The 11,644-nt window shown below is 35.2% G+C and overlaps 1 protein-coding gene across 1 annotated transcript in view; it reads left to right on the forward strand.

The window, feature by feature from the left end:
* MDGA2 (MAM domain containing glycosylphosphatidylinositol anchor 2) overlaps positions 1-11,644 on the forward strand; it is a 1,014,104-nt gene that overhangs the window by 954,783 nt on the left and 47,677 nt on the right. The window contains exons 11-12 of the mRNA XM_004698562.3: positions 5,167-5,344; positions 7,286-7,306. Coding sequence (XP_004698619.1) covers positions 5,167-5,344; positions 7,286-7,306 — 199 coding nt within the window. The remainder of the gene's footprint in view (positions 1-5,166; positions 5,345-7,285; positions 7,307-11,644) is intronic.

Below are 11,644 nucleotides of genomic sequence, written 5' to 3' on the forward strand. Positions count from 1 at the left end.
GGGGCTCAAACATAGGAACAATTTGGCATTGTTTCCTTCTGTTGTACGTAGGGGTACTATGAATTTGAACTGGCTCTACAGTCATCAACAACAAAATATCATCTCATAAATGACTCCAGGTGGCACAGGAATTTAAGTACTTGACTTCTAATTGGTAAGGTAGATAGTTGGAATCCCAGCTACTTCCTGTGAGAAAGATGGAGCAGTCTGCTTCCATAAAGAATTATAGCCTTGAAAATCCAATGGTGCAGTTCTATTCTGTCCTACTGATTTGTTATAAGTCAGCATTGACTCAATAGCCATGAATTTGGTTTGTGTTTAGCATATATCATCTCCATCTGATGATACTAATTTCTGTGGATTTAGACTTAAATCATTCATTTCCACTGTATGTGCATTTAATGATCCTCTAGTCTACAGGTATTGTTGAAATAAGTTGAATTTCTTGTCACACGTTTGTTGCCCAGTTAAATATATACTGTAAGGTGAACTTTCATCTGATTACATCATGATCAGGTTAATGGTCAGACACTGTGTTGAACACTGGAAGTTTATGAGTTAAATTGTTTCTGGCCCCTAAACCATACACACAAACATACAGAGCAGGGCTATAAGTGTGTTTTAGCTACGTACTAGGGGCTTTTAAGGTTCATGGAAATGAAGATGATGGAATTTTCCCATGAAATTTTAAAATAAGCATTTGAGAGAGCAACAAACTCTAAAGACTAAAAGGGAAGGTGAGGCCAGAATGAGTCATTTGGAGTTCTGGTAATAGCAAGGTTCCTAATTCAAAACCCTCCGGGGAAAAGTTGAGGCTATTTACTCCTATAAACTCACTGCCATTGAGTCATTGCTGACTCCCAGGGACCCCCCTGTGGGTTTCTGAGAATGTCACTTTACAGGAGTAGAAAACCGTCTTTCTTCCGCAGGGGTGCTGGTGGTTTCAAACTGCCGACCCCATGGATCGCAGTCCAGGGTGTAACCACTAGGGTGAGAATTGACTCATGCCATAGTGTTTTGCAATCTCTAGCTGAAGAGTCCTGGGGGGGCAGCAGGTTAGGTCTTAGGCTACTAACTGAAAGGGAGCGATTTTGAACCACCAGCCTCTGTTCAGGAGAACAGGTCTGAGGATGCTGTGAAGAAATCCTGCTCTGCCCTCTTTTGCCTCTGTGAGTTAGAATACGCCCGACAGCAGTGGACCATCTCCAGCTGTTCAACTGTATAGAATAACCTTCTCTTATGTCTACCTCAGTTTTCTCATCTCTAATGTGTGCATAATAAGAGTTCCGACTTGCTAGGTGTTGTGGTGAATTAAACATACTGATGAGTTAACATAGCACCTGGCACACAAGTGCCAGGATTCAATAGGTGAATTTTTAGTTATGTAACTTGAAAATACAAGTTAGAAAGTAATCAATATAGAGATGATCAGAGAACCTGCAACGATTGCACAAGGATAATTAGGTGGTCTAGCAATTGTTAGACAGATTTGGTCACTTTCTTTTATAAAATACTCATAACTTGGGACATGGCTCATTTATGATATAAACCCAATGGAGGCACAGCATCCACCTAGTTGAAGAGTATGCTCGGCTTGGTGTGTTGTGCATGAATTTGTGGTAAGAAACCCAGCTGATGTTATGGATTAAACATCGGCCTGCAAACTTCAAGGTTGATGGTTCAAATCCACCAGCAGGTCTTCAGGAAAAAGATGGGGCTGTTGGCTCTGGTAAAGGTTTATATTCTGCAAAATACCGACTAACAATTCTGCTCTATTCTGTAGGGTTGTTCTAAGTAAAAGCAACTTGTGGCAGGGGTTTCAGGTTGTTGGGTCTTTGCTTTGTTGGTGGTGGTGGTGGTGGTTTTTTTCTGAGGATAGCACTAAAAGATGTGCTATCAATACGATTTGATCTTCCTGTCCATGAACAGGGCTCTGGAGGTGCAATGATCAAGTGTGGGGCTGTGATCCACATGACTGGCAGTTTGAAACCACCAGCAGCAACTCCGCAGGAAAAAGACTGGGCTTTCTACTCCCGCAAAGCTGCCGTCTTGACAACCCACAGTGGGTTGCTATGAGTCAGCATTGACTCAGCTGCAGTGAGTTTGGTTTTGGGTTTCCATTTCTGTAGTGCTGACTTTAATTATTTCAAGGATGCCTGGTGACGTAAGAGGTTAGGACAGGACTACCAAACAAAAGTTCTGTGGTTTTAACTCACAGAAGAAAGCTGAGGCAGTCGGTGCTATGAAGATTTACAGCCTCAGAAAACCTATGTGGCAATTCTCCTTTACCTTATAGGGTCACTCTGTGTCAGAATCGCCTTTGGTTTGGTTTGGGATTAATTCTTTCAATCACACACGTTCACTGCCAGTATATTAATTCTAGCTCGTGGTGAATTTGTTACACAGGGCAGAACTGCCCCTGTAGGTTTCCAACATTCTAACACAGTCCAGGCATCGGAAGCACCACCAGCCTCTCGTGGAGTCACTGGTAGTGTCACACTGTTGACTTTGCATTATGCAGCCCAATGCAAAATCACCACTACTTTATTCTCCTTTCGATTTCTGCATATCTCCTGTTACATTTGTTTGTAAGTGATATCATAGATTTGTATTTGCTATAATAAATGATGTGGCTTGTTTTCAACTATTTTGCTGGTTAATAGAATTTCAATGGATATTTCAGTATTTCCTGCATATCCAGTACACAAAATTAGTTTAATTACATATGTACAAGGACACACGTCATTAATTTGAATATACACAGACACACACACACACACACAAAAGGAGTTGTGTTAGTCTGGGTAGACTAGAGAAACAAATTCATAGAGACACTCATATGTGTATAAGAAAGAGCTTTATCTACAAGAGCAATTGAATATTGAGAGAACATCCCAGCCCAGTCCAGATCAAGTCCATAAATCCAATATTAGCCCATATGTTCGATACCAATCTATAAATTCCTCTTCCGACTCACAAAACACATGCAATGAGGCCCAATGCAGGAAGATTACGGGCCAGAAGGTGGAAAGTCTTGTGGATCCAGTGGCTGTAGAGGCATCTCAGTGCTGGCAGGAGCCTCTACAAGGCTTCTCCAGTTCAGGGCACTAGCATAGCTCCCCGTGTTTTGTCAGCTGCAATGTCTCCCGGGGAGTGAATATGTGTCCCAACTGCAATGAGCTACGTAGTTATCTCCTTCGCACCTTCAAATAAGGTCATCAGGCTGTGACCTGATTGACATGCTAGACTCCACCCATTAATTCTGAATCTTCAAATTGACCCCAGATTATGTAACTACCACAGGGAGTTTCAAAAAGTTCATGGAATAAATGAATTAAAATAGAGTGGACTTTTCGCCTGAACTTTTTGAAGCCCTCTCATACACACACACACAAACACACATTCAATCATTGTGCTCTTTTTTTCCCTTGTCTTACTGTGCAATTTTTATACATAGGAGATTAAGTTTGATTAAGTTTAAATCCAACTTGATACAAATATTTATGCACTCTAACCCAAAAAATAGTGGTTCAGGTTCACCCTGGAGCTTTGAAGACAATAATGGTAATCTGCATCTGAAAGATAGCAGTCACTGAAAACACTATGGAGCTCAGATCTGCTTCTCACCATTGGGTCCTCATGAGTCAGAGTGCACTTGCCAGCCTCTGGTATTACTCCTAATAGTAACATGCAATTAATTATCCGTACCACTAATGACGTGTAATCTCTGATTTGCAAAGGAATTCCATTCTGATAACTCTATCTTAAATCAGTTCTAAATAAGTAAAATACCTCATTTTTCTTTAGATCTCATCATTATTGCTTTTTCTAGTAATGTCATTATAGTTCTATCAGGGTTTTGAACTGATAGAATTATAGTCTTAAAGTAAAAAACAATAGACATCTGCAAGTGAACATTGATGATAACATTAGCAAAATAGTACCACAACTATTACTAATGTTAAGATACACCCCCCAAAAAGACGAAAGACAGCAAAAAAGTAGGTGATTATAATGTGTTTCATTTTCACTTGAGTGTATCAAAAATTAAAGACTACTTGTATATTAACATACATTTTGATAACAACAGTCTGCATCTTTGTCTTTTTGGGTGAGTCAAACTGACTGTAATAGTACTACAACTATTTATATATTGATGAATGTCATTTGTATATATGTAATTTTCTTAAGAATTTTATTTTATGATTTAGTTCAAATTAAATAAATTCCTTGGATATGTATATTTATTCTGCTGTACATGCTATCAGGTATATTTTACATTCGATTGGGTTATGCGTTATTGAAATTTGCATAGATATCCTTGAAAACTGTCTGGGCATGTGCTTTGTATGTGGGTTTGTGATACTAAAGCTACTCTTCCTTTTATTCATTCTAATTAGGCTCTCATTTTCATCTCTGCATTGGTATCATTTATTTCAAAGTCAGCATTGTTGCTCATAATGTCCAATCCATTAGTAAATTCCTATTCTTGTTTCATAGCACATCCCAGCAGCCTTTGACTTTCTTACCTCTTTCTTCTAATTACCGAAGTAAGAGTCCTTTCTACGTACCTTCTCACTTTCCGCTATATCTCTTGATCCCTTTGCTGTGTTTCTTTACTGTGCAGATGACTAATGGAAACTATATTAAATGATAGACTTCCTTCCTTCCTTATTGCTCTCGCGAATAGAATTGAAGACAGCTTATGGAAATTAAAGACTGTCTTCAAGTTTTTGTTTGTTTTTTTAAATTTATAATTGTTCATTGCAACTATCATGAGTTCATTAATATTTTATTAATATAATAAAGGACAGATATCCAAGTATCTCGTATTCCATAAATATGCTAATTAAGAAGCAATTAAGCTTTCATCTCTCAAAATCTGGTACCCAGATTATTGTTTTAACTCTCTTAGCCTTATTTTAATATTGGATAACATATTAAATGTCTTTTAAACTGTTTTATGATGACTTGGTTACTGTCCAATGGAAACATCTAAATATGATTTGCTAGTTACAGATATTTGAACGTAATCAAATATATTTATATTAATGTACTTTCTTATTTAATAAAGTATCAGAATGTCTGTTTTTCATTATCTTATAACACACTAAATACATAAGAAAAAATACTAAGAACATTATAATTTAATTCTTCTCATTTCAGGCTGGACAACAACGCTGGTGGGAACAGGAAATTAAAATAAATGGGAATATTCAAAAGGGAGAACTAATCACATATAACTTGACTGAATTAATTAAACCAGAGGCCTATGAAGTTCGATTGACTCCTCTCACTAAATTTGGGGAAGGAGATTCAACAATTCGTGTCATAAAATATAGCGGTAAGTAGTCTTTTATTTAAAAATCTTTATTTGTATACTAAAATGTCTACTACATGCTGTTTTCAGTTTATCTACAAAATTTAGAAACAAAATAAAATTTAGTGAGTTGACTTTCTGGCCCATCAGCCAGGTGACAAAATATACCTTCCAAAAATATGTATGTAAACAAACTCAATACTATCAAGTTGATTTTGACTCCCAGCAGTCTTATAGGGCAGAGTAGAATTGTCCTTTTTGATTTTTGAGATTTAAAATACTTATAGAAGTAGACAGTCTCATCTTTCTCATGCATAGCAGCTAGTAGGCTTGAACCACTGACCTTGTAGTTACCAGCTCAATGCATAACCCACTATATCACCAGGACTTATAATATCTGATTGTAAATGTAAAGATAGACAAAAATGTTATAGTTTTCATGAAATTAGGTGATGCTAGCAATGTCTTTTGTCAAAAAATTAAATATTAAATTTAATTCTAAGTGCCTTTAATTCTATTTACATTTGTAGGCATACTTAGAAATCTTAAATATTTTCATTAATAAGAAGGTAGAGAAGCAAGTTCAAATGAAAGATGAAAAAATAATCTCACTGTAATATTGAGAATTTAAAATGACAAATTTTACAGGGTTTATTTTAATTATAGTGAATTCAGACATTAAACATATGAGTTGAAACAATTAAAATATGTTCGCTTCAGAGATTGCTTATAGAAGTAGTCCCTCTTATAAAACTAATTTGTAATTACCTTTGAGTTCTATGAAAAATAAAACAGTAGCTCATATTTAAAATAAAGTGATATCTTTCAAGAAGGAGAGTTATTTCTTTTTCAATGTAGGGAAGCTGATAAATGTAGTTTCTGCTATATGTTATCACTTTCATAATTTGAAATGAGAAATACAGAATCAGGAAAACAATGAACATAATGAGAATAATCTATGTTCCATTTGTAGAAATAGTATAAATGATTAATTGAGAATATACTCATTTAGTGAAAATATATACCAATGTATTAAGGTTACAATTATATATCAACATGTTTTGCATAAAAGGGTGTGTTTTGCTTATTTATGTTAAATTTTAACAGCATCCTATGTCTAAATTTAATGAAAATGATTATTAGTAAAATAAGCAATAACAACAAAATAGACATAAATTTCTCAGGTAAAATAGCTGCCTATCGTAGTCTTGATCAAGTCAAGGAATACTATCCATGTAGCATGAGTTTTTATATCAGAGATATAAACACCTACATACATTTACAATTGTATCTTTTAGGCTTGCTTTTTTAGGTTAAGTTTGTTGTTATTTTGATGAAAGCTGAAGTACTTATCCTCTTTACGTGCAAATCAATTCACATCTTGTATTGCAAATGCTATTAGTTTTATGATACAAATGATTCTCTGGTACTCAGAAACACAAGACATGTTACTTCTAATTTGAGAACTGTGTGTTTACATCTTTCTGTTAATGTAACTAAGATGACAGTGATATAATATGAGGATTGATTTATTTTCTGAGATACCAGGTTATGAACAGAATGGAGAAAAGCACCACATTCTCTCTCAGATCAATGTTTTCACTGTCAACTATCCAGATTAAACACCTAGATTATAGGCTGGTCTATTCTCAGCCTCAGGTTTGATTTCTGGACTTTGTTTCGAACTGGTTATGATCTAAAAAGCCAACAGCCCCATGCTTTGGAAAATGTACAAATCCCTCATACCATTTAGCAGTGATCTTTTTGCTACCTTAAGGCTGTTATTGCTGAGCTAGATAAGGTAGGTTCTATTCTTTTTTTTTTAATGCATTGCAGATATAATTATCCGTAGCCATAGTAAGAAAGATAATTTAGTTTGGATGAGGAATTCTGAGTCTTTTATTAGGATTACATTCATAAAAGACATTCAAGCCAGGCTAACTTTGCTTTTTCTTTCTCTTACAGCGCCTGTCAACCCTCATTTGAGTAAGTATTTTTTTCACTTTAAAAATGGAACTGTGTTTCACAATAAAAACAAATAAAATATATAACTCTAAAAATATTCTTTAATTACTTATTATTTACGTTAAAGTAGAACACATTAGAGTCAGTGGTAATAGTACTAAATATGAAGTTAAGACTTTTGAAGGGCACAAATGGGAAGACATGATTAATATTGATCATTGAAATCTATGTTTTTCTAAATATAGAACCTTGTCCCTCAGCCACTGAAATAACACACTGCCATTGAATTGATTCTGATTTATAGGGACCCTTTAAGATAGAATAGAACTTCCCAGTGAATTCTCAACATCATAAATATTTACAGGAGCAGAAAGAAAACCTCTTCTCTCTTCAAAGAAATGGCTGGTGAATTTGAACCATTTACCCTGTGGGTAGCCATGCAATGAGTATCACACGGAGTCACCGAGGCTCTCCTACGGGTTTAACATTTGCTACTTGTATAACAAGATGGACGGACACAGGGGTTACATCAATGGCTCAGACATAGGGAAAATTGTGAGGCTGGCGCAGGACCATGCAGTGTCTCATTTCTGATGGCCACAGGGTCACTGTGAGTTGTAGTGTACTCCATGGTACCTAATGACAACAACAACAACTTGGATAACTGAGGAATCCTTTTCTCTTTTATAGAATTGTGATTCTTTTATGGAATTTTTTGTTTTAATTTCTTTCTTTCTTTGACTTTCTACATGTAGGAGACTGATTACTTAGAAAGTTAGGACTTAAAAGGTTTAAATTATGTACAGCTCTCTACCTTGATCTGTTATGGGAAAGGAGATAACCTAATTATCACCCTCTTAATACTACTTCCTATTCAAATTAAGGCTCTAAAAGGATATCATTCTTGGTAACAACAAGACTGAAGACTCACCTCTGCACCCTACTCCCATCCCACATCATGTATTCTCCACCACCTTTAGTTAGTGATGGGAGTGCCTGATCTGTTTTCCTCGTTTTATTTTATTTCCTTTTTTTGCAATGGTCCTTCACCGACTATTTAACACAAACTAAACTATACCGTTTATGTCTTCCCTATATTTCTTATCAAATATCTGCTTTTACTTTATCTCTGCTCAACAAAATTATAATATTTAATATTTATATAAACCTTCATTACTTGTATAGAATTTTCATGCATAAGAGTTCATCCACTCACAGAGACCACCACCAACAAAAAACTTACTGGAGAGTCAATTCCAATTCCAATTCCAATTCATCCAAGTCATTGCTCATTACATCCACATATTACAGAGTAATCACTACCACATGTCACAGAATAGAATTGCTCCATAGGATTTTCTTGGTTATAATATTTATAATGACAGATTGACAGTATTTCCTCCTGTAGTATCTTTGGCTGGGTTTGAACTACTAACCTTTAGATTAGTAATCAAGTACAAACTGCTCATCCAGTCACTTTTCAGTCAACACAATGACTCTTTAACAAAGAATATATTATGAGCCCCATTTTGGTATTAAGTACACTGTAGGGTAAATTTTATTAAAAGGTTTAGTATAAATGCTGCTTCCTCTGCTGTCTTTCCACTTTTCATCTCCTATAACAACTTAACCTCACCTATGTTGTAACTATTTTAGTGTTGCTTATATCCCCCAGAGAATCCCAAGATCCAGAGGTTAGATCTATCTTTTCTTACCCTATACCTTTATGTCTGAAACCATCTCATTTTAGCAGATCCTCAATAGTCATTTTAAAATCAATCAATAAATGATAATATCAAGATGAATTCATTTCATAAATAAGTTTTCTGAGACTCTTACTAAGGAGCTTATTGGTATTTAATTATTCATATTAGTTGTAATTCCTTTAGTATTAAGTTCTTTAACTGTACTTGTAAAACTGTTTAAAGGAGTTGTCATAAAAATATTAACGTTAAGATATAGGAAAAGGCTGGACATTACATATTTCACTTCATGAAGGAAAAATTGAATAACTTCTATCTACTGAACAAAACAGGACAAAATAAAATGAAAAACCATTCTTATCTAGTCATTCTGACTCATCTTGACTCTATCAGAGAGAGTAGCAGCACCTTTCGGGGTGAGCATGGCTAGAAATCTTTACAACAGCAGACTGCCACGTCTCCCTCCTTCACTGTAGTCCCTCCAGAGCCGCGGGTGAGTTTGAACCATTGACAAACCAAATGCTTTGTTGATTGCAACACCATTGGTAAATATATGTATTGGGGGTTTCAAAGAGTGTTTGGAAAGTAGAATTTTTTTTAAAAGGCAGAAAAAAAAATACTTCCATCATTTCAATGCCAAATCATAGTGACCCCATAGGACAGGGTGGAATTGCCCCTGTGGATTTCCAAGACTAACTCTTTACAGAAGTAAAAAGTTCCATCTTTCTCCTATGGAGTGGCTGGGAGTTTTGGACTGTTGACCTTTCAGATTGAAGTCCAATGTGTAATCACTATACCACCAGGACTCCTTATAATTAAAAGCTAATGTAATTTTTCCATAAGCGTGACTGTTAAAGCAGCCAATACATTTTATAGGAAAGATGACATGTGAGCAGTCTACTGAAAGTTGAGTGAGGGTCTCTTAGGTGGAGAGGGTCAGAAAGGCACCCTAGTCATTAGAATGGAAGTTATGTTTAGATAGCAACTGAGCATAATTCAGTGTGGTTGAATTACGTTCTAAGTCAGAAGCATGTCTTAGATATGGACAGTGTTAAATAGAATTTCAATGTATTTTTAAAGCTTGGATGTCATCTTGGTGGAAAGGGTGGACATGTACATTGATGTGTCCAGATCTTGGATTTCTTTTCACTTGGCTATTAATAAATAGCATATTTAAGACTTTTTTTCAAGTCATGGTTACTACTATTTCTTACCAGTCATCTTATATGTAACCAATAAATATTCCATTTCCTATGTTAAAAAAACAGTTTTCAGTATTATATAATGCCCAATAATTCCATTGATTGGGCACCTTTTTCTTTTTAATGAATATTCAGTGTGATAGAAGATGACTGAGACAAGTTCAGAAAAGTAAAATAAACTTTACACAATGAATTATGTAGCTAATTGATCTTTTCTATGTTATTGACAGTTGCATAACTTTTTACCACCACCCCTTATTATTAGCACCCACCCCCCTTATTGTCTCAATCTCAAAAACATTTAAGGAAAATGCTTTCCCAAACAAAGCCATTCTTTATAGATTCTGCCTCTTAGTGAACTCTCAGAGCTCCAAACTCGCTGCCCTCGAGTCAATGCTGACTCATATTACCCTCCGAGGAGTTTTTGCGACAGTAACGCTGATGGGAGTAGAAACCTCAGTCTTTCTCCACAGAGCTGTTGATGGTTTCAAACTGCCAACTATGAGGATCGCAACCCAAGGGTTCCTTATAATGACTAGCCACACAGCATTCTAAAAGACAATGTACACATGTGTTTTATACAGTTGATGTATGTCTCGATTGTGATCAGAGTTGTATGAGCCCCCAATAAAATTATTTTTTTAAAAAAAGAACAAAAATTGGCCAACCTGCAGAAGAAAGCCATGACTACCTTTAGATTTTCTTATGGAAAGAAGCTCATATTTACTTTCACTTGGTTATGTTGTCTCTACCTCTTTGGTTCTTCTTCAGTTCTATAATATTTTCATTCTATTATTACAACTTATTTATTAAGGCATGTGATACATATTAAATTTTACTCTCTTTGTATGCCATTCTGTAAAACATGCTGACCACCAATTCATGCCCTCCCATAGATACCACCCCAGAGTGCCATTGCCTAAGCTACCATAGCCTCTACCCTGGGCCCTGGCACATATATTTTCTGTTCCGTTTTAATATAACATCTTATTTAGGTACAATATATGTATTATTATTCTCCACATTTTCCCACTACGCATATAGTTAATCAAGTTGAAGAAAGAGTTCAAATTGAGAAATACAGGGGGAAGATGATCTAAATTAAGGGAAAAAAATGAATTAAAGATCCTAAGTACTTCTGTTATATTTCTGAGTAATTTTTTAAGTAAAGGAAATGATTTTGTATTTCATCCTCAAAAGAAACAAATATAAGGTTTAAACTTTTCTTAATATATGTTCACATAACTACAAATTGTAGCTTAAATGAAGTGCATTCTCATGATAAGATGTAGATTATATGAGAATATTAGAATAAATGTTTCATATGGCTATAAATATTATATGAGTACTTATAGGCAATATTTACGATTCTCCAATAGTTATATTTTCAGAGAATTGATATCCATATCTATTTTTAAGATACCTGTATGTAGAATGAGTTCATGAAATATTTT

Source organism: Echinops telfairi, unplaced genomic scaffold (assembly GCF_000313985.2).
Source record: "Echinops telfairi isolate 266 unplaced genomic scaffold, ASM31398v2 ScPeMD7_18;HRSCAF=68, whole genome shotgun sequence".
Taxonomy (NCBI): Eukaryota; Metazoa; Chordata; class Mammalia; order Afrosoricida; family Tenrecidae; genus Echinops; species Echinops telfairi.